Source organism: Coenobita brevimanus, chromosome 96 (assembly GCF_032717465.1).
Source record: "Coenobita brevimanus isolate Jiangsu-jjx chromosome 96, ASM3271746v2, whole genome shotgun sequence".
Classification (NCBI taxonomy): domain Eukaryota; kingdom Metazoa; phylum Arthropoda; class Malacostraca; order Decapoda; family Coenobitidae; genus Coenobita; species Coenobita brevimanus.
This window is the reverse complement of record NC_137049.1, coordinates 14,677,336-14,701,125: the sequence shown is the minus strand read 5'-3', so window position 1 is coordinate 14,701,125 and position 23,790 is coordinate 14,677,336. Positions and strand designations below refer to the sequence as shown.

The window sequence follows — 23,790 nt, the reverse complement described above, 5'->3', positions numbered from 1 at the left end:
GCAGTGCATCCCTGAGTGTGAGGCCTGGGGGGGAAAGTTTACGATGGAAGAGTTGAGGGGCAGGATGGGACTGGAGTGTATTGGTCTTGTGAAGATGAGAAGTAGATTGAGATGGTTTGGGCATGTGGAGAGGATGGGGGATGATAATTGGGTGCTGAAAGTGAGAAGTGTTCATGTTAGAAGTACATACAGTTGTGAGAGGCAGACCAAAAAAGACCTGGGATGATGTCACTGAGTGTGACTTCAGAGGTATGGGACTGAATAGGGAAGCTGCCAGATGGAGCAGCATGGACAGCTGCCATTAGGTGACCAAGGCCAAAGTATGCAAGCATGTTGGACCTTCAAAAAAACAAAACGTAACTAAATCAGAATCATTTTTCTTCATTGCTCCTACATCCGTCTGTTATTTTCGTGTGCTGTATACCATTCTATCTCCAAATTGGAGAGAGGGGGGATCTTCTCTAAGGAATTTCCATCAAAAATGCTAGAAAATTACAAGCTCTGATGGTGCTGCCACCTGACTGTCTTCTTAGAACTGCCTGACCCGGCACGACCCGAGTGATACCTAGGGTGGAACTCACTTTAAATTAATCAATGACAGCCTTTAATCGACCCAACAAAAGCTGAGGCGACCCAAAGACAAGCCCTGTTGAGAAACAATAGGGAATCTCAAGATGTCATGTCATGATCATTCTCTTCATTAAAACTCATCTAGAATACATATGAAAATAAGTCAGCTTTGACTTTTTCCATCGACACAGTGTTTTATCACGTGAGGTTATGTGCCAAAACTGCAGTAATCCATGTTGGTATAAAGACAATTATGTCTGGCGGCGTAATTTGTTATTCTTGGAGGGAGGGAAGGAGAGTGAGAGAGAGAGGGAGAGAGAGAGAGAGAGTCAAGAGACTTTAAAGGTATTTTGCAGGGCCAGGAGTGGAAGCAGAGATAGGTGAAACTAACTGCAGATCAAAAATATAACTGAGGATGGGAAGTGACTCAAATTTGGTTATTAGGAGGAGGCCGTAGCACGGGCCGAACAGGGTAGTACTCCCGAGGGGAATGGGAATGCTGGTGATAGGGAGAGCTGGAGCTCCTGTTTCACTAGCTATCTAACCATCCCCCTTTGCTGACCTTTTCAGTGTGACAGTAACATGGAGAGTAGACCAGCATACTCTCCCAAACATTTCCTCTAACTATCTATGCACTACACCACATGCACTTTACATTTCACACAACGTATCCTACTACGTTACAGGGGTTGGCGCCAGCAAGGGCATGCGGCCAGAAAACTTTGCCCCCGCTACCTAGTGGCGGACTTCTGGGGGGAGGCGTGGCGGGGGTTCCGCCGGCATAGATCATGGGTCCAGGGCGAGATGGGGCTCGGGCCTGTGCTAGAGGGTACAGGGCATTGCGGTTCCCAGGCTGCCGCTTCCGCCCAATAGAGAGGGGCCCGAACCTGGGAGTAGCGTCCCAGGAGGCTGCCCTATCAGTGGGTGTATAATGGCGGGATAGTTGCAGTGCCAAGACGCGCTTGGAGGGTGTCCCTGCAGCTGTCCTGGCAGGGTGCCCCGAGGCCACTACCTCAGCCACTGGTAAGCTGGTGGGCTAGGGGTCCCAGATCCATTGCCTGGACCTGGGATTGTGCGGTGAGTGGGACCTGTGCTGTGTCTGTCCCCATTTATTAATACTGAAGATGACAAAACAAAAAAGGTTTCAAAGCAAGCCTGAGGACAGTAAATCACCCATGGGGATGAGGGTGGGTTCATGGAATGTGGGAAGTTTGAGGGGAAGAGCAGGGGAAGTCGTTGAGGCATTCAGTAGGAGGTGGGTGGACGTGGCGTGTTTGCAGGAAGTCCGGTACAGGGGTGGATCAGCCAGAAAGATTGTTGGGAAGGACTGTTGCTATAAGTTGTTTTGGCAGGGGAGGACAGACGGATATGGAGGTGTTGGTGTGATGGTTGCGGAGAAATGGGTGGAATATGTTATGAATGTTTTGAGAGTAAGCGATAGGATATTGGTTGTGAAAATTCTGTTGGGAAGAAAGATAGCTGTGATTATATCGGCATATGCTCCACAGGCAGGATTGGATGAATCAGAGAAAGATAGATTTTGGGATGATTTAATACGTGTAGTGGGTGGTATGCGGGATGATGAGATAGTGATTTTGGGAGGCCACTTAAATGGTCATGTAGGTGAAGCAGCCCAAGGTTATGAAGGAGTGCATGGGGGATGTGCATATGGCCTAAGGAATGCAGAAGGGGAAAGGATACTCGAGTTTGGGGAGGCAACGGACATGATTGTGTGCAACACATATTTTAGGAAAAGAGACAGTAGGTTAATTACGTATGAGTCTGGGGGAAATAGCAGTCAGATAGATTATTTTCTGGTTAGGAGGGCCGATAGGAGGTTAGTGAGGGATGTTAAAGTTATAGGAAGTGAGGAGTGTGCAGCAGCACAAACTATTGATTTGTGATATGGTGCTTAAAGAACAAATGATGAAAAAGAGGACTTATGTACCTAGGAGGAAAATATGGAAGCTGAAAAACCAAGTAGTAAGGGATGCCTTCTATAGCGAGTTGAGGAGAGTGGTGGCTGAACAGGGAGCTGTAGACAGAGGCGTTAATGAACAGTACAGAGCCCTCAAGAACAATTTCTTGAGAGTTACTGATGTAACATGCGGCTGGACAAGAGGACCACCAAGACATAAAGTAACTTGGTGGTGGGATGAGGGTGTAGAAGCTGCAATTAAGGAGAAAAGAAGGCTTTTCCGGGAATGGAAGAAGGGTGGTAGCAAAGAGGAATATTTGGCTGCCAAGCGTAGGGCTAGGAGAGAGGCATACAGGGCAAAGTCTGAGTCACAGAGACAATTACTTGATAACCTAAATCATGGGGAAAGGAAAAATATATTTAGGGTGGCAGGTCAGGTGAAGAGGGATAATCAGGATATCATAGGTGAGCAGTGTGTGAAGAATGATGAAGGAAGGGTAGTGGTGAACAGTGAGGATATTAAAGATGCATGGAGAGAGCATTATAACCGGTTGTTGAATGAGGAGTTTGACTGGGACAGGAAGGTTTGGAGCCAGCAGATCCAGTGTCTGGCCCTTGGCCTTTGATTGATACTGCTACTGTGAGTGAGGCAATAGGCAGGATGAGGGTGGGGAAGGCAGCAGGTGTGTCTGGGTTGACTGCCGAAATGTTGAAGGCCTCAGGCGATATAGGGGTGAGTTTAGTCACTGACCTGATAAATAGGATTATTTATGAGTGTGTTGTCCCAGATGATTGGCTGAAGAGTGTAATTGTAAATGTGTATAAAGGGAAGGGTGATGCCCTGGAAAGAGGGAATTATAGAGGTATAAAGCTTTTAGATCAGATAATGAAGGTAATGGAGAGAGTTTTAGAAGGTATGATTAGAGAAAGAGTGAATATTGATGAGATGCAGTTTGGGTTTATGCCAGGTAGGGGGACCACTGATGCCATATTCATTGTTCGACAGCTTCAGGAAAAATATATTGGTAGGAGAAGGGATCTTTATTTTGTTTTTGTTGATTTGGAAAAGGCCTTTGACAGAGTCCCTAGAGAGGTGGTGAAGTGGGCAATGAGAAAGCTTGGCTTGGAGGAGTGGCTGGTTAGGGTGGTTATGGCCATGTATGTGGGTGCTCACACCCAGGTAAGAGTGAATGGAGATTTGAGTGATGAGTTTTCCGTGAATGTTGGTGTGCATCAGGGGTCAGTCTTGAGTCTCATGTTGTTTATCATGGTACTTGAAGCCCTTTCACGTGACTTTAGAAACGGACTCCCGTGGGAGTTGTTGTATGCTGATGATTTGGTGTTGATTGCAGAGAATGAAAGGGAGGCGGAGGAAAGGTTTAGGAAGTGGAGAGATGGTATGGGGCAAAAGGATTTAAGGGTAAATGCAGATAAAACAAAAGTGATGATATCTAGGGTTGGTGGCGGTACTGTCAAAGACGAGAGAGAGTGGCCATGTGCAGTTTGCCACAAGGGCGTGGGAAGTAATTCCATCTTGTGCGGTGTGTGTGATAAATGGGTGCATAAGAGATGTAGTGGTATCAGAGGTAGACTGCGAGATAATGCTGATTTTATGTGTACGGCGTGCCGGGGTGAGCAGGTGGAGATCGTCAGACGTGAAAGAATTGAACTTGCTGGTGAATCTCTTGAGTGTGTGGAAGAGTTTTGTTATTTAGGAGACATGTTGTGTGCTGGAGGTGGGGCTGGAGCTAGCTCTGTGGCTAGGGTGAGAAGTGGTTGGAAGAAGTTTAGGGAGCTCTTGCCTCTCCTGACATTGAGGGGGCTCTCCCTACGTGCTAAGGGGTCTTTGTATGCAGCGTGTGTTAGGAGTGTAATGCTGTATGGCAGTGAGACCTGGGCAGTGAAGGAGGAAGACATTCGCCGGCTCAGACGTACAGAAATGACAATGATTAGGTGGATGTGCAGTGCGTGCCTGCGTCCAAGGCCTGGAGGGGCTGGGTTTACAATGGAAGAGTTGAGAGGTAGGATGGGACTGGAGTGTATTGGTGTTGTGATGAGGAGAGGTAGATTGAGGTGGTTTGGACATGTGGAGAGGATGGGGGATGATAGTTGGGTGAGGAAGGTGATAAGTGTTAATATTGGGGGTGGGGTTATGAGGGGTAGACCGAGAAAGACATGGGACGAGGTCATTAAGTGTGACCTTAGGGTTAAGGGACTGAACAGGGAGGCTGCAATGGATCGTGCAGCATGGAAAGCCGCCATTAGGTGACCAAGGCCGACACATGCAAGCATGTTGGAGCCTTTAAAAACGAAACGAAGAGAGCATGCGTGTGGGCGATGGTTCACCGTGCCGTTGATGCACCCCAAGGGAGACCAACTGAACTACAAAATGATAATTCCCCTAATAAAATGTTTTATTAAGCCATGAGGCATTATATACTTCCCGTTGAGGAGCTTACAGAACCCTCAACACAGAGGGATAAGTACAGTGCATTAGGTAATAAACGACCAGGAAGACTCTGTGGGACCAAAAGACCAATGCATACACACCCAGACAAGTATAACAGAGGCCGAAATTTCTTCGTTCACATGAAACCGTGTTAACTGAAATACACTACCTCGAATTACAATCACGCAGAAAGTAATAAGTTTCAAGGAAGATTACCATAACAAGGATATCTATTTACAAACCTAATTCCAGTCCACTCTTCGTTACCAGCGATGTTCCCCGGCCTCGAATTTTCAGATTCGCTTCCATGCAAAATGAGCCTAAATGCTGGTCATTTTGAACTTTACATAATGCACATCACTCTTAAAAAAACTTAAACACTACATAAATGAAGCTGTATTCAAAGATGTCCAAGATAATTAAAGCTGAAAACACTTCAACTCCTCCGTACTCACCCATGGCGGCGGATGGTGAGTGAAGAAAGATCTGGCGTCACTGTAGCCAGATTGTCTAGTCCGAGATTTCCCCTAAAACAGAAGGCGAAAAAATCCCCATATTTCACTTTTCTTCCAATTCCATTAATTATTGATTATTTAAAAACGAAGATTTTCTTAAAAAGATGAGCTGCTATGAAATGTGATAAATACATGGTACGTTACATGTAAATATTAGTAACATTTTTTCCCTTTTATTTCTGAAACTGATATATGTAAAAAAGGGTAAGATTTTGTCGCATATTTGGGATGCGGCATGTTCTTCTTGTTTCAGAATATCTGAAGTAGAATAGAATTCTACCTAATCTTCCCTTTAAAAAAAAAAAAAATAAATAAATAAAAAATAAAAATCCCCAACTCCACAGAAAATATTCCCCATCTCTGGCAACACTGCGTCGGCTCAGCAGCAAAACAAACTGGAAACAACTGACGAGAGAGTTGCGCACACAGCGTTGAGTTTGGATATTTCGCCTCTTAAAGCAATTTTAGTTGTTCTGGGATTTACATAAAAATATAGCCGATTTTATGCTGGATCTTTTGATAACCACGGTGTAGTTTTTGAGTATTATTAATTAATCGGATATTGTAGCAGCCGACCCAACTATAGAGACGAAGTGCAATATTTCAGTGTTGTTTTATTAAGAGTAGAAAATTAGGTTGTTGTATATGCCGTATAACAAGCCATATTGCCTTACAAGACTAATAGAAGAACAGTGGTGTTCTGTAGGACGGTAAATACAAAAATCTGCAACTGTAAATCTTTTAAGGACTACACAATGAGCTGTATTAAAAGATTCACCTGTACTGTGCAACTTTTGCAGTACTGTATATTCTAAGTCAAGTGCAGGCCATGTACATTAAACTTCATGAAGCTATGATGAAACCTTACACTGTAAATCTGGGAAATTCTTCATCACGCATTCCTATTGGAGCCTGGGATGACTAACTCAAATAATTTTCAACCACAAATACAGCTAGGTCAACTGCGAGTAACTGAGAAAAGCATCCTGTGTTGGTCTTTTACTTGTAGCATTTTCCATGGTGATGCGATAGAAAGCATTAGGAAAAATACCTTGAAGTTGTTTGGCCATGTGGAGAGTGAGACTAACGAGGAAAGTATGCGAGTTGAGGTGGAAGGGAGTAGAGGGAGGGGGAGGCCAAGGATGAGATGGAGGGATGGAGTGGAGAGGTATATGAGAGAGGGGGGTGTGAGCTGCGAGCAAGACAGTGAAATGGCGTTGGCCACATGGAGGCGATTTGTTTGTGGTCACCCCTTATGTGATTGAGGCGTCTTGGCTATAGATACCGTATATAGATTTTCCGTGCATGCTCATGTGCCATGAATTACATTATGGCAGGTTAACAGGTAGATCTGGCCCCTAAATCTAGCATATTATCCCTCCAAGTAGTTCTGTTTAGGTTTGGTTATATAAAGTTAAGTTAGGTTAGGTTTGATTAAATAAGGTTAGGTTAGGTGAAGAGAACAAATGACAGGACAGATTGATCTTGGAGCCAGTTCGACCTGAAAGCAGTCGAAGCCACCCATTTTCTTGCCATCCCACTATGCTCTTGTCACTTTAATTAGGTATAAAATTGTCAACTCTTTATCTTAAATGCCAAGGCTGAACTGTAATGAGATTAGCAATAGAATATGGTGTTAGTCACAAAGAATTGCCATCTAGAATATGATGCTAAGCAAAGGATGTAGATTTGTTGTACAGTACCAGTATATGTTTTTTTCCGCTACTGAACTAGGGTACGTGAAATAGCCAAATGAGGATAGAAATCTGTGTCAAATTAAGGTTAGGGAACTATAATAATTAAGGCTCATTCCTTGCGGCAGTTGACTGAGGATGAGATGGAGGGATGGAGTGGAGAGAGGGGAGATGTGAGTTGAAGGGGAGGCAGCATAATAATAATAACAGTCATAATAATAATACAGTTTATTCACTGTCTGCAACTGAAGACTAATAATATCCATAATAAGAGTACTGGTATACATTAATGTGATGTGAAAGTTGGATGATTCTTAAGAGCTTATTGTCCATTTGTCTATCCATTTCCAGACGCCTCAATCCCGTAAGGGGTGACCACAAACAAATCACATCCATGCCGCCCTATCCAATGTCATTTCACTGCCTTGCTCCCAGCTCACACCCCTCCTCTCTTATATAGCCTATCTCTCCACTCCAACCCTCCCTCTCATCCTTGGCCTCCCCCTCCCTCTCCCCCCCTCCTCCTTACTTACATACACTCTTCATCCTCTCCCCATGCCACATCCACTTCCACACCACAATGCTCCTTCACTTCCTCGTTTGTTAGTCTGCCTCTCCATGTAATCCCACATGCTCCTCTTAGGTAACTCATTTCCACTGCTCTCACTCTTGACTTGTGTCTTTCCAACTAGGTCCAAGCTTCGCTTCCTTACGTTTGGGTTGGTATCACAATATTGTCATGCAGTGACTTTTTTACTTCCATGCTCACTTCCCTGTTCCCTATCACTGCTTTCAAAGAACCAGCAACCTTTCTTCCCTGCTGTAGGCTACCCTTTCAAGCACTTCACCATCTAAACTTCCATGCTTACTCATTGCACTACCCAGATCTTTAAATATGCTAACATTTTCCATTTCCTCCTCATCCAGCCTCACGGTACATTCAGTGGCTTCATAGTCTCTCAAAGCCCTTGACTTTACTTGTCCCTACATTCGCCCTTAGATTTCATTTCTTACACACTCTCCTAGGCTCATCCACCAAGCCTTGCAGTTCCTCTTTGTCTTCACTTAAACAATACAGTATCATCTGCAAACAACAGTACAAGGAGTATCCAAACACTGCCCTCTCTCATTAAGGTCGCTTCAGCATCCACTGCCCTACCTTGTGCCTCCTTTATAACTCCATCCATATAGGCTACAGATTGAACAACCCTGGAGACATGACATATCCCTATTTCAATCCAACATTCAAATGGAAAAATTCACTCAGTTCATTATCCACATGCACTGCAACCTTAGTCCCCTCATACATACTCTTCACAGCATTCAGCATCTTCCCATTTATTCTGTGTATTCTTAATACTTTCCACATTTCTTGTCTGGCCACCCTGTCATATGCTTTCTCCAAATCCATGAAGGCCACATTCAACTTCTTTCCCTTCTCAAGAAACTTTTCCACTAAAGACCAAAGAATGAATGTCTGATCTATGTGACCTCTTCCCATTCTAAAACCTCCTTATTCTTCACCAACAAATTCCTCTGTTATTTCCCTAACTCTGTCAACTAGTATCCTACCATATACTTTTCCTGGTACACTAAGATGACAAATGCCCGTATTGTTACCACACACTTCTTATTCCCCTTTTCCTATATACAGGGGAATAATTATAGCTGCCTTCCAGTCCTCCATGACCCCACCTTCCTTCCAGACCAATCTGCACATCTTCCATATCCATTTTTCTACTATCTATCCCCAGTGCTTCGGGATTTCACCACATACTCTATCAATTCCTGGGGCTTTCCCCATTTTGGCTTTCTTCATTGCCTCCACTACCGGTACTTCCATCCTACTGATTTCTTCCTCTCTTCTCACCTCCCTCCTTCTCCCAGCCATTCCCCAGCCACTTATACTCACATTGCCTTCATTGTGTATGTTCAACCATTCCTTAAAGTGTTCTCTCCATCTGCTCGCTTTTTCTCTCTTCTCCACTAGCAGTCTACCATTTTTATCTTTCACTCCCTGAAATACTTCTTTATCACCATGTCTAACTCTATTTACCTCTTTTCCAAAACGTTTTCTTACATTCCCCCCACTTTATGCTCAAATTCCATCCAAATTCTTCATCCATTCTCTTCTGACTCTCTCATACTAATCTTTTCACCTCTCCCTTCCTCTCTACATGTAACTCTTTCTTTTGTCTCTCAACTTCCTCCACACCCGTTTCTCATCCACTCACCATATGCTTTCTTCTTTTGCACCACAGCCTGTCTCACCTCTTCACTCCACCATGCTGTTCCTTGCACCCCCTTTCATCTTCTCTTCACCCCACACACCACCTCACATGCTACACAGATATTGTCTGTGAATATCTTACACACACCTTCCACATCCCCCATCTGTTCCAAATCATATTTACCCAATTGCTCCTCCACTTTCCTCTTATATTCTGCCTTTTTTCCATCCTCTTGTAACTTTTCCGCCCTCCTTCTATGGACTACGTCCTCCTGTCCTTCCCTTCTCCCACTCCTCCATTTCGTTTGAACTTTGACTTTCACCACCACCATGTGGTGGTCAGAAAGTCCACTCCCTGAACCTCTGTATGCTTTTGATTCCATTACATACCTTCTTATTCTACCATCTACACACACATAATCAATCATTGCCTTCAGTTCATTCAGTTCACCACCCTCCCTTCTCATCACTCGCCTCATATACCTGTGGATCATTTTCTGTCTAAAGAGGGTATTAGCTATCACCAACCCCCTCCCTGCACAAATGTCCACTAGAGCACTGCCATTCTCATCCACTGCTGGAGGCACATCCCACTCTTCAGCCACTCCATCCACCTTCACATTCCTTACTTTTCCATTCATATCTCCAGTCAAAAACACTCTCTCATTCCTTTCATACTTTTCCATGCACGTATCCACACTCTTCCAGAACTCTTCTCTCACTCTGCTTGCATGATCTTGTGTTAGCCATACACACTCACAATCACACACATTTGTAGTCCAGCTTTCAATCTTACCCACACAATTTTTGAGCTTACGGATTCATACTCTCTTATATTTTCCTTCCATCTCTTGCACACAACAATACAAATTCCTTCTTTTGCCCTCTCATTCTCACTTACTCCCATACATATACCCGATCCATACTCCCATTCTGTCACAGTCTCATCTTTCCATTTTGTCTCAGTTATTCCACATAAATCCACATTTGCGTCCTCAAAATCCTGGACACTCTGTCTCTCTTTCACCTCATCATTTGCACCCCTCCCATTCCATGTCGCAGTCCGTACCATATCCTATGTTTGGTCCTTAGTTATCAACTGTTGGTCAGTCCTGGTCCGAGCTTCTTGTTTGTATTTTTAGTTGTTTTCCGGGGAGGGGCACTAACCCTCTGCCAACCCACTTGTTGTCAAGTACGGAACATGTGTTGGTAGGTTATAAGGTTACCACACAGCATTGTAAATGATTTCCTGGTTTACAGGAAATCATTTGGCTTGCCACTCAGTGTAGAGCTACCCTAAAATAGAGTACAGTACAGTTACACAAAGTGGGTGGATGATGGACGCCTCCATCTCCCATCACTTACTGTCGAGATGACAAATAAATGTAACCAGTGGCTTATAATTTAAGAGCATTAATACAAAATTTTAGTGCTTTGAATAAGGATAGCATGGAACAGTATGATACAAATAAAGGAATAAAGAATAATGAGGAATTTCCCAGTACATCAGTAGTGTCACCACAACTGGTTTGGACAAACAGGATATGGTAATTTGTTAGTGATTGCTGTTCTTTTGAAGCAGTTACAAATGACTTCTTTTTATGCTACTTTTCCATGCTTCTCGTAGGCTAGTTATTATTGGTAAATCTGACTGTGGTTCAAATAGCACTGTTTTTGAGGTGATAATTTCTTGTTTTTATTATAGCATCTGGCAGCACTTGATGGAGGGGGGAAATGCAGGTGGGAGAAATTGTCAGTGGCTTGGGTGAGTGATAAGCCTCTCACCAAACAGCTGTAGGTCTAATTGATACCGCCGAAACAGAGTGGTGAGACTCAGGGCATCTAGTGCTTGGTGATAGGATGTGCATGATGCACCCAGAATTATTCTATTGTGCATGCCCTCTTTTATATCTTCTACAGTTGTTGATAATGTGTGGCAGTGAAAGAGGATGACCAACCTGAGGATGCACACTTTAGTTTAGGGAATATGAAGATGGTATATTTATCGCAGAGCTGTTGCTGGGTGCCAAGGGACTTCGTGCTTTTCAGCATGTACAGTTGGTACGTGGCCAGCTTGACTGTGTTTGATGTATGGGGGTTCCAGTGAAGTTTTGAGTCAACCATAACTCCACAAATTTGGTGTCCTCCACTATGAGTGAGTGTGAGCCAGTTGTGACGCAGGTGGTGGGACTGCCAGAGCGAATATATATGTTGAAGGGCATCACCTTGATCTTGTTGTGGTTGAGGGAGATGTGATTTAGTGACACTCATGCCTTCCGTTAATATAAGATGTGCTGGTGCTGACTGTAGTCTGGAACACTGTTGTCAGTAGCCATCCCTACAGTTGAGTCATCCACATACTTCCAGTGGTGAGTTGTGTCAGTCAGTGCATCATTAATCAGTGTCACGAATCAATTCGCGACATTTCCTTTTTGTGAGAAGCCACGAACTATTAGTGGAAAACTCACTGTGTATCGCTCAGTTAACCGTTTCTCTCTCCATTTCGGGGTATACTTTTCAAATCATTCGTCACCGTTTTCAGGGGTGACCGATTTGATGCACGTCACTAACTGCGCTACTGAGCGATACTATTGTTTCTTTATCGTTCGCCTCTACTTCCCTCAACCGTTAGCCACGCCTTGCGTCCTGCCCATACATTATTTGAATTGAGTTTTGTGTTTGCTGTGACGGAGAAAGGGTCTGTGCTCAGAAGTGGAGAGGTCAGCTAGCACCCCAAGCTCCATTAGTACAGTTAATCCCAGTACTCCCACCCCCCACTCCTCGGGTGATACATAGTATTCATCGACTGGTATTTCTTTTTGTGTATTTTGTAGTTTTAAGAGCTTAGTTAAGGTGTTTTTCCTAGGCGTAAGTATTTAGCTTCTGTGTGAGTGAGCGAGTGCGTCTCATTTAATTTGATTTGAAATGTAATGTTAAATTTATTTTTGTGATTAATAAATTTAACAGTTCTATTTCTTGAGCTTAATGTAGAGTAAAAATCTTGTTTCATTTCTCCATAATTAAGCTTATTTTCCATACAGCTCCTAGCTTGCATAAACATTTACTATTCATAACTGGTACTTAGACCAGTCTTGTTGTATTAACTTAGAATCCGTTGTGCCAGGAGTTAATGCATCAGCAAGAACCTGATGTTATTATTATTAGTATTAGTTATTTATTGTCAGGGGTGATGTAACTTTCTCCAGAGGCTAACAGTACAGTAATTCAGCAATTGTGAGTAATTAGTCTCTGCTGTGTACTGTTGAGAAAGTTTATAAATTCTCGTTCTTAGAGAATCGTGCACAAGCCAGCGTAAAGTAATCGTTGCTTGATGTAGCAAGACAATCATTGTCTCTGCTCTTCAATATTATTGAATATTATTATCAATTTAAATAATATTTAAACCATTTATTTCAAAATTACAGTGATAATATAAAAACCCCGTGACAATTAGCGACCTCATTCCAGGATATTAACTCCTAGCTCTAAAGCTATTCACGAGATAGTGCTCACTCATTCATATTTAGGTATTTATCATTAAAGTTTATAGGCACAAGCTTACTGGTGTTTACCCTTAATTTAGCAAGTGAATTTTGCTTTATTAATCAATAGAATACTTAACTCTAGGTTATTTTTGGTAACGCCAGACAATTTTATTCGCTTCTGGGAAGTCGCCGTACCCATTGTGTTTATTATTGAGTCTTCCCAGTCATTTACATTTTTGATTTATTCTTTGCCAGTTAACTGGATAAGACTGGTCACCACTAGCTTGTGTCTGTACTCTTTACTTTTGTTTATTAGTATTCGTCGCTAAGCAGTCAGTACTCAATTTCGGTTACTTAGTAAATTGAGCTAGCATCATGGCTACAGCTGTATATGTACAGGAAGCCAAAGATATTGGTCTCACAGACCCAGAGAAAATACAGAGTTACGTTCTCTCACGGTTCAATTACGAGCAAGAACGTGAGAAAGATGCTCGTGAAGAGCGTAGGATTCAGCGCGAATGCGAGCGAGAACAGCGCGAATACGAGCGAGAACAGCGTGAGGAACGTGAAAGAGAGCGTGCTTATGAACAAGAGCAGCGTGAGAAACAGCGCGAATACGAGCAGAAACAACGCGAACTCGACTTGGAACACGAGCGAGAACAGCGTGAGGAACGAGAGAGAGAACGAGAACACGAACGTGCCGAGCGAGAAGCACGCGAAAAACATGAACTTGAAGTGCTGAAGCTCAAGCGAGATTCCTTGGGTTCAGACACATCTGGTGCAGTTGGTTCAAGCTCCACGAGCGCTCTCCCTGCACATGTCCTGGCGACCCCACGCATCAAGCTTCCTTCATACAAGGAAAGCGAGCGAATCGAGCCGTACATAGCTCGTTTTGAGGACATGGCAGACATGTATCAACTGGATGAGGCAGCTAAGCGGATCCAATTTCTTAGTTTATTTGAGGGCCCTGCCCTCGATATTCTCCACAGAATTCGTGGAGACAATCTCACATATGAGATGATGAAAGCTGCACTCATTAAGGCGTATGGTCTCACAGTAGACGACGCCAAAGTTCAGTTCATGCGAGCTCGTCTCCAAGACAAGGAGACAGCTGTTCAGTTCCTTGATCGTCTCACAGCTTACTTAAATGAGTGGATGGAGAAAGATGAAACTCCTTCCACGCGTGAGGGGATAATTGACCTTATGCTGCGTACACAGCTAGAGAGGTCGTGGCCTGCTGAGCTCATAGCACAGCTTAAGATCTGCCAGGTGAAAGATGCCAGCCAAATGGCAGAAAAGGCTGACGCATTCTTTACTGCATACGGGTATCAAGCTCGTAAGCAAAACACCTGGAGCAGAAAAGATACTGCCAAGTCTGGGAAGCCGTCTCAGACTGAATCCCAGCACCAAGGCCATTCTCAGAGTAATGGCCAAGGTCCAAAACCGCAGTGGAAGGACCAGGGGCAAAACACTCAGAAATCTGAGTGGAAGAGGTACAACAAGTACCCTAACCAGCAGCAGTATCAGCCACGCAACCGACCGTCGGGACAAACTTTTTCACCTCCAGCTCAAAAGAGGCAGGAAGCGAATGCAGCCTTCATTCCTCAGCAGCAGCCTGGTGGTCACGTCCCTACCAGTGTGGGTACTTCCCCACAGTTCACTAGTTCCACAGTGACAGTGAACCCCCCTCCACAGATGGCCAATGTTCCATCTTCCCAATATAACCCTCAAGGCACAATGTTTGCCACATCAATTCAGCAGCCTCATGAGTGGCTAGCTGCTTCCTCCACAGGCCCTCCCACAGGTGACAGTACCTTCCTTGTTCAGCAAGGGTTAGTGGGAGACATTCCTGTGAAGGTCCTGAGAGACAATGGTTCCTCAGGTTGCTCTGTTAAGCAGAGTTTAGTTCGGCCTGAGCAGTATACAGGTCGACAGATCCATGCAAAGCTTATTGATGGATCAGTGAGATTGTTCCCTGAGGCATGTATCCAGGTGGCATCTCCATTTTATACTGGTATGACACTCGCAGTTGTCATGCCAGAGCCTCTATTTGACTTAATAGTAGGCAATATTCAAGGAGCCAAGGATAGTTGCTCCGATGATGACGCTACTCAGACTTCGGCTGCTGCGGTAACACGAGCCATGGCTGAGGCTCCAGATGGTGTCACCCCAGTGATCATTGAATCGCCGCAAGATCTGATGTGTAGCCAACTTGTTGTGCAAGAACAACAATCTGACCCGACACTTGCTGCCGTGCGGAATAAACAAAAGGGTCGAGTGATAAAGTATTCACGGGGAGGTCGAGCCAAGTTCCTTCGTAAACAAGGACGGCTCTACCGTGAGTCACGAACACCCGAGGGCGAGGTTCGACTGCAGTTTGTCGTTCCCGCCAAGTACCGCCTAGCTTTGTTACAATGGGGTCATTGTTCAGCCTTAGGAGGTCACATGGGCAAAAGGAAGACCCAGGGCCGTATCCGAGCTGACTTTTTCTGGCCAGGGATGGGACGAGACATAGATAGTTTTGTCCGTTCCTGCAGTGTGTGCCAAAGTATCACCACTGATCAGGGACATGCCCTTCCTGTGCCATTCATAACCACACCTGTAATCTCCGAGTCAGTTGAGAGACAGGGTAGTGGTGAAGTGGGTGCAGACCTGACGTCTCGCCCATTGGCTCCACAGGACACATTATGTCCAGGGCCTGTACATACATATTATGTACCGTAGGTTATGGAGGAAGTTGAGAGGCGACTCGAGGCTATGGAAGACCCGAGTTTGCACAAGGATTCTCAGCTTCCCGGTACTAATATATGTACTGTAGGTTAAGGGGGAAGTTGAGAGGCAACTTGAGGCTATGGAAGACCCAAGTTTGCATAAGGATTCTCAGCTTCCCGGTACTAATATATGTACCGTAAGTTAAGGGGGAAGTTGAGAGGCGACTTGAGGCTATGGAAGACCCAAGTTTGCATAAGGATTCTCAGCTTCCCGGTACTAATAGAAGTACTGTAGGTCAAGGGGGAAGTTCGAGAGAGAACTCCGCAGTGGCGACTTGAGGCTATGGAAGACCCAAGTTTGCACAAGGATTCTCAGCTTTCCGGTACTAATATAAGTATTGTATTGTAGGTTAAGGGGGAAGTTCGAGAGAGAACTCCGCAGAGGCGACTTGAGGCTATGGAAGACCCAAGTTTGCACAAGGATTCTCAGCTTTCCGGTACTAATATAAGTATTGTATTGTAGGTTAAGGGGGAAGTGAGAACTCTGCAGAGGCGACTTGAGGCTATGGAAGACCCAAGTTTGCACAAGGATTCTCAGCTCTCCGATATTAATATAAGAACTGTAGGTTAAGGCACAGGTTGAGGACCCGTGTGCAGTTCGAGGCTATGGAAGACCCAAGTTTGCACAGGGATTCTCAACTTGTCGAATCTAATCGTGTGCTATAATTAATGGCGACCTCGAATGTACGAAGCTTGGCTGTCACTCGTATTTTTCAGCCAGAGCGTACTTTTCGTAGCATGTACTGATTGCTAGCCAGAGAGAGTAATTGTAACATAATAAGAATTTTGTCTCATTGACACTTTTGATGCTCCACCTTAATTGGTTTTGCAGGTTCAGCAATGGGTGTAGCAGTTTTGCTGTGCGGACCAGCTGATCGTCTGCCGCACACTGCCGCCTCTTCTCCTCTGCCTCCGTCGTCGCCATAATATTATTTACTGTGTCATTTTACACGTAGGTACAGTTACACTACAACTGTCACACCTACACTGTGTATTACATACACCACGCTACACAACAATTAGTTGTCAGTGTAAATGTAGCGAATTTTCGCTCAGTTTGACCTGAGTACAGGATTTTCACCGTCGTCACGGAGTTTTTCCCTCAAGCTTGCTCCTATTAACGTAAATACGAGGTTTTTTCACTCACTGGCGACTGCGATTTTCTCCTGTAGCAGGATAGCACACACACCACAGTGTGAATCTTGTGTGACTGAGTTAGGATTTATATGTATGTATATTGAAATCATTCTTCTGAAGGAAGAAAGATTTAATTTTCATGGGGCGTAATGTCACGAATCAATTCGCGACATTTCCTTTTTGTGAGAAGCCACGAACTATTAGTGGAAAACTCACTGTGTATCGCTCAGTTAACCGTTTCTCTCTCCATTTCGGGGTATACTTTTCAAATCATTCGTCACCGTTTTCAGGGGTGACCGATTTGATGCACGTCACTAACTGCGCTACTGAGCGATACTATTGTTTCTTTATCGTTCGCCTCTACTTCCCTCAACCGTTAGCCACGCCTTGCGTCCTGCCCATACATTATTTGAATTGAGTCTTGTGTTTGCTGTGACGGAGAAAGGGTCTGTGCTCAGAAGTGGAGAGGTTAGCTAGCACCCCAAGCTCCATTAGTACAGTTAATCCCAGTACTCCCACCCCCCACTCCTCGGGTGATACATAGTATTCATCGACTGGTATTTCTTTTTGTGTATTTTGTAGTTTTAAGAGCTTAGTTAAGGTGTTTTTCCTAGGCGTAAGTATTTAGCTTTTGTGTGAGTGAGCGAGTGCGTCTCATTTAATTTGATTTGAAATGTAATGTTAAATTTATTTTTGTGATTAATAAATTTAACAGTTCTATTTCTTGAGCTTAATGTAGAGTAAAAATCTTGTTTCATTTCTCCATAATTAAGCTTATTTTCCATACAGCTCCTAGCTTGCATAAACATTTACTATTCATAACTGGTACTTAGACCAGTCTTGTTGTATTAACTTAGAATCCGTTGTGCCAGGAGTTAATGCATCAGCAAGAACCTGATGTTATTATTATTAGTATTAGTTATTTATTGTCAGGGGTGATGTAACTTTCTCCAGAGGCTAACAGTACAGTAATTCAGCAATTGTGAGTAATTAGTCTCTGCTGTGTACTGTTGAGAAAGTTTATAAATTCTCGTTCTTAGAGAATCGTGCACAAGCCAGCGTAAAGTAATCGTTGCTTGATGTAGCAAGACAATCATTGTCTCTGCTCTTCAATATTATTGAATATTATTATCAATTTAAATAATATTTAAACCATTTATTTCAAAATTACAGTGATAATATAAAAACCCCGTGACAATCAGGATCAGGAAGCATAGAAACCTTGTCTTCACCCCCATTGGGACTTCACAAGTCAAGTGTTGGGTGGCCTAGATATGCCCCTGATGATATCTGGTGGTTTGCCAGTGAGTGTGTGTGTATATTACAGTACTTATCTGCATTTTATTTTCAGGTAGAAAAGAGGAAGGTCATGTAATGGCATATGAGCAGAGAGAACCTCCTCAACATAATATATTTGGTATTGGCAACAGTGGTGGGGATGCAGGAAAGTCAAGACTAAGATACAGACTGCCACGCCATCTCCCAAGGCGACCAAATGATATATACCTTGACATAAACTCTGATTTTAAGGTATGAGTTATAACAATACTAATTTCTTTAATCAGCTTTGTGAGCGGCATAAGATGATATGGTATGTTACTCCTGTAGGAGTGCTGTTACTTTTCAATAATCATTTTTCATTATTATCATCCTGGTTTACCTTCCCAGTCTCACATTGGATAGGGAGATTTAGAGTGACTACCAGAGGCTCCTGGGTAGGCATTTATGACTATATTTTGTGTAGGCAGAACAGGAGCGAGGAGTGAGTCTGCTGAACAAGGAAGGGTGGGTGGTTGTTCATGGACTGGGAGAGTGTTTGCCACAGGCCATAACCTTAGCACTCTCCCTCCAGTCTGCTGTCGTATCCTTGACCACACTCCATACCAACACCTCCACTGTCTTCCTCACAGGTACAGTTACAAGCAAAAGTTCATTGTCACTTCCATGCCATCGTTATGACTACCTCATGAAAAAGTTCAGCAATCCCCCGCCCTCCCTGTTATTGCATTATGACTTCCATATTTATAATTCTCCTTCAACCTCAGTGGGCATCCTGCCTTCTCATGCCATTTTGTTGTGTACTGCATAGTGTATTACTTGTACAGTACATTTTTTTTTTTTTTTTACATATGGCAACTTTGAAGCAGGGGCTGAGTATAGAAGCTGCAAGAGTTACTCAGAGTTTATATATATCTATATCTATCTATCTATCTATATTTATATATACTGGTATATAAATCAGGTTCACAGTAAGTTCCCCCAAAATTGGCTATTAAAAGTTCCATTGCTGTCTGTACAGATGATTTACCATTTTCTCCCAGCTTACAGGACAAGTACCAATTGTTTGGAAAAAGTTTTGCAATTTGGAACACAGACTTGTGGACTTCATGTGCTTTAATTCAGTTATAGCCCTTATATTGCAGGTGACATAGGAGGCTTTATATCACCCATTCTTCGGCAATTTTCTGTGGATACTACACCTTGTCTTTTGTAAGTTAGGTCATTTATTATCAACATAGTTTGCTTCAGTAACATACAAGAGAATAGTGAGGTGTAATGGGCAGAGTGAATTGTTTAGGAAGAAGTATTATGAACTCTTCAAAGTTGTAGAATGTGACTCATACACATCAGATAATGGAGATTCGCCATCCTTGGTCATACACCTCAAAGGAGGTACAGTAGTATGGGACTGACAATTCCTCCTTGGGGGGGGGGCAGACAAGCTGAGGTGCAAGTTGCTGATTCTTATAAAATGCTTTTTTTAAGTATGGTTTGCAGAATTATGGTACAGTCAAAGAAGCTACTATCTTCCTAGCTGTGTGTGATGAAAGTTTACAGCTGGCAAAATACAGTGAAAACCATATCTATACCTGTGCTGGCTTCAAATGGTTTGATTTTTCAGTTATGTATTTGTTGAACTTTGGGAAGATATTTGTACCTCTGTATGTACAAACAACAAAAAAACTATGGTTACACCTTCTGCGCGATATAAAATGACACACGAATGAAGGTTTTTGATAACAGCCTCCTCCATTGGTATCCCTGCGTGTGTTTGTTGCATATTTATTATAAGCTATATCCATTGCTTCTCCCATGCATATTTCTACCTCGTCCTATTTGGCAACTCACCCACTGTCAGGTTTACCAACCCTAGCGAGACAGCCAGGTGGTTCAGTATGAAACACATCGGACCCCCCCTGTAACGATAGTTTTTTTTGCTGTGTGTACATACTTATTCACTAAAACTCCAGTGTAGTTAATCAGGCCTTTATAGGAGAATGAACTGTAATACAGTATAAACAGCTGTCTTATGCGAAGTATTATTTACGTATTATTATACTGTACAGTACTGTACTTTATTGCACCATTTCAGATGATGCACATCCTTCATATAGGGGAAGAGATCAAGAGAATAACTCTAAAGGCTACCCAGCTATCCACATCAAAATATCTCTTCAGCAGCCCCCAACAAAAGAGGCGAGCAAAAGCCATGGAGCAAGCAAATCATCTTAGACGAAATTTCTAAGTTTATAGACTTGAACAGCAATGTGCTCATGAATAAAAACAAAAAATTGACTCTTCCATCATAATGAACTACTAAAATCTCTGTAATATAGTGATGGAAGCTATTTAATCTGTGAACTAAAATCACCTAGAGTGTCTGTCATATTTACTAGTAACAGATTGGCCAAAAAGCAAAGATGTTCTTCAGCCTGAGAGAATTGACAGTGTGGCTTGGCGTTACAGTGCTCGAGGTAAGTCAATTTAAACCTTTAAACCTTCTCTTGTGGTTGGTGCATTTTACTTTATTCAACCTGACCAGGAAAAAAAAAAAAATGAAAAGCATGTATGCTGGTCATGCGTATGATATGTGGTGGAGTCAGGATTCCAAGGACTTGGATGGTGAGTGAATGAGTGTGTGGCACATTTCACTAGACATGCTGTTGAATAGTTTTCCCCTCAAAATCATGTTTTCCCTTCCCATATTTTCCGGACTTATCTGACCCCATCCTTAGGTGAGAAAAAGTTTGGGATGTTGATATATTAACAAAATACAATATTGTACTGGATTGAAAGGGTTAAAATGAAATTCTGCACTATAATGAAATTGGTTCAGGGTGTACTTCAGGTTAAGAACATCTTATTAAATGTAAGAGCTTCAAAAAAGACACCATTTTGGGAGGTCTTAGTGGTATTTGTATGTGTTGCAGGTGTTTATCTAGCTGACAGCACTGCTGGTGACGTTGGTTCTAGTGGTACTTCACGTTGAGAATGTCATCTCACATGTAAGCTGGTGGCTTGTTCTTGGTCCCATGTTTGTGGCTGATGCGCTCAACACGTACTTCTGTGTCATCGTCCTCATCCGCATGTATCAGGTGGCAGACCTGAAGCCAGCAGCACTCAGGGCCCTTTGGAGCTTCTCTGTTCTCACCTTAGGTTTCACTTTCAAATTCCTTCTGTGCCGGAAGTTGTCTAATCAGGGACACCTTGAGTACTCGGCTGTAATGTCTCCTGTGTTTGTCTTGCTGCAGCTCATCCTGATACGTGCATGTCATCTGAATTGACAGCCCAGGGCTTACTTTCTTCTTATGATGAGTATCCAATAGAAAACTCTTCCATCTTATCTTAATTACAGCTTTCTTGGTATTACCAGGTAATTGAATGCAGCATTAAGTAACATAAATGAGGGTGGTGTTACTAAATATTCTTTTACAGTACAGATCCTTTTCAGGATGCCATGTCATCCCTGGCACATGTCAGACAAGGCTGTGTTTTTGTTTATATCCTCAATAAACTGAGAAAAATTTGCCACTTTATTTTAAACCATTAAGTATTCAGTATAAAACTGGAAGTAAATAACAGACACCCCACACTTTTTAACCCATTCAACATGATGACTCAAGATTTTACTGCTGCTACCTACACACTGCTGTATTAAGTGCATGAGAGACCATATATAGAAGGGGTTAATGGCCACTGTTCCAGATCCTTTCACAACCAGATGTCTCTAAACTGAATAAAATTACTGTACAAAAGATGTCACTATATTGAAGTACAGTGGAAGTACATTACAGAATCTGTAGAATGGAGTTGTTTAGAAGCTTTACTGTCTGACCATATCTGGCAGCTAATGTATATCTGTAACAAAAATAACCAATATATGTATGTGCAAATAGGTAGGCCTGTGGGACTTGCTTCTGTGGCTCCAGGCTCCTCTGAAGCATGACCCTAGTGAACAGCATGCTTAAGTCGCCCATATGCTGCTGTCTTGCATCCACCTTTCAGGGGACAGGGAAGCAGCTGAGAGAGGAATGTAAAACCAAGTACAGTCCATTCACTTACAGTAATACGCAAGTTTCTATGACACGAAATGCCTAGAGTGCAACGGGGGGGAAGGAGGTTGAAAAAAATTAAGCAATCTGTAGTGCATGAGTTGGTTTTGAAAATGCGAAATTGGTGTGGCAAAGTGAGCCGAATCCAGTGTCATGCCGCATGACGCAGCCTACCCTTGCACAGTGCACGAGGAAGTGACTTGTTTCATCTTCACAAGCCATGGCCGTGGATAGCGAAGATCTGTCGATCTGAAATGTAAGCAAAATCTTGGCCGTCTTTGATGAGTTTAAAGATGAAGAGTCAACAAAATGAAATCTGTAAACTGTGTGGTCAAGAGGTTCTGGATGCCATGGAAAATAGCCTCCATTATAACCGAGACAGGCATGCCAAGGAAGTGAACCGAAGGCATCAGACTCTGATCACCACCTTTACTCAAGCACAGCAAGATCTAGTGCCCTCAACATCAGCCAAGGATGACAACGATGGTGCATCTGTTGTGTCTGCCTTGGACTTTGGGGGGTTCATGACTGATGTGAGTGTGTTGGTGGTGGTGGTGATGTGATGGAGGGTGCTGAGGCTGGGGCACCGTGCCTCGTCCTGCCTTGGAACCCCATCTCTTCAAGTCAACTAAGCCTTTCCTGCATAGATTTTAAAGTAAGGGGTTATTGTGTGGGTTATACTTACTGTGTATATGTGTTTAATGTCCCATAATACATACCCGGTACACAAAATGACTACTAGGGGCCTAAAGGGTGACTTTTTAGGCAGCCACCTCACCAATTAGAGTTTTCCCCATAAGGAAAGGAGGTCCGGATGATGATGATAAAATTTCTAGACAGCGAGGTCTTCTACCACCCAAACTCTTGCGTATTAAGTGAATGGACTGTAGTTGAACTGCCCAGTCATATAGGAGCCACCACATAATGGCATCCCTCTCCAGCACTTCCTGTGAGAGAGAGCAATAATTCCAGGGGTGGAATGGTGAGTGAATGAGTGTCTGGCCTCTTTCACTGGGCATGTGTTAATGGTACTCCCTCTGTTATGCTTTATCTTTTCTCACTTTCTGGATCCATCTCACCCCATCATTGAGTGTGAAAAATGATGATGATGAATAAGTGAATGAATGTTACTCATTTTGCTGACATTCATAGTATAGTTACTTGCTTATTTCTAAATCTAATTTTTGTATTCTTCCCATGGCATGTTACAAAAAAATGGGAATGGACATGGTGGTGATGACAGTGATGTTGCTGTTGCCTCAAGCTGATCTGGACATTAACCTCGTAGACTGCAAGCTGAAGCTGCCCTTTTCCTGTAGTTCACTGATTTATTCATGGCAGAGTTGCCAAGTCATATTGGTGTCACCACATGAAGGCATCCCTCTCCTGCACCAATTGTGATGATAGTAATGGAGGTATATGACACACATCTTGATACAGTGTACTGGTGGTAGAGACACCATAATTTCATTAAGGCTAATGACAGACAAATTTATTTACCCAAAGGAATTTCTAACAGTAAAAGGATCAAACAATAATAGTCATCATCCCAGCCATTATTCCAAACCTAATGATGTGGTGAGGCAAGATAATTATAGAAGCAAGGAAAGAGGAAGCATAAGAGTGGCCAGAGAAATATCAACAGCATGCCCCAGTGAAATGGGCCACACAGTCATTCAAGCCTTTGA

The 23,790-nt window shown here is 43.2% G+C and overlaps 2 protein-coding genes across 2 annotated transcripts; both read left to right on the top strand.

Moving 5' to 3' along the window:
- The first annotated feature begins 6,027 nt into the window (after window positions 1-6,027).
- LOC145413383 (ribonuclease P protein subunit p20-like) lies at window positions 6,028-21,036 on the top strand. Its single transcript, XM_080283071.1, has 5 exons — window positions 6,028-6,162; window positions 18,121-18,299; window positions 18,514-18,679; window positions 20,143-20,524; window positions 20,981-21,036. Exons 2-4 carry the CDS (start codon window positions 18,144-18,146, stop codon window positions 20,280-20,282), a joined length of 462 nt encoding a protein of 153 aa, XP_080139197.1. The 5' UTR covers window positions 6,028-6,162; window positions 18,121-18,143; the 3' UTR covers window positions 20,283-20,524; window positions 20,981-21,036.
- Window positions 20,471-22,018, top strand: LOC145413464 (transmembrane protein 203-like). Its single transcript, XM_080283162.1, has 3 exons — window positions 20,471-20,524; window positions 20,993-21,271; window positions 21,947-22,018. Exons 1-3 carry the CDS (start codon window positions 20,471-20,473, stop codon window positions 22,016-22,018), a joined length of 405 nt encoding a protein of 134 aa, XP_080139288.1.
- Window positions 22,019-23,790: the final 1,772 nt, after the last annotated feature.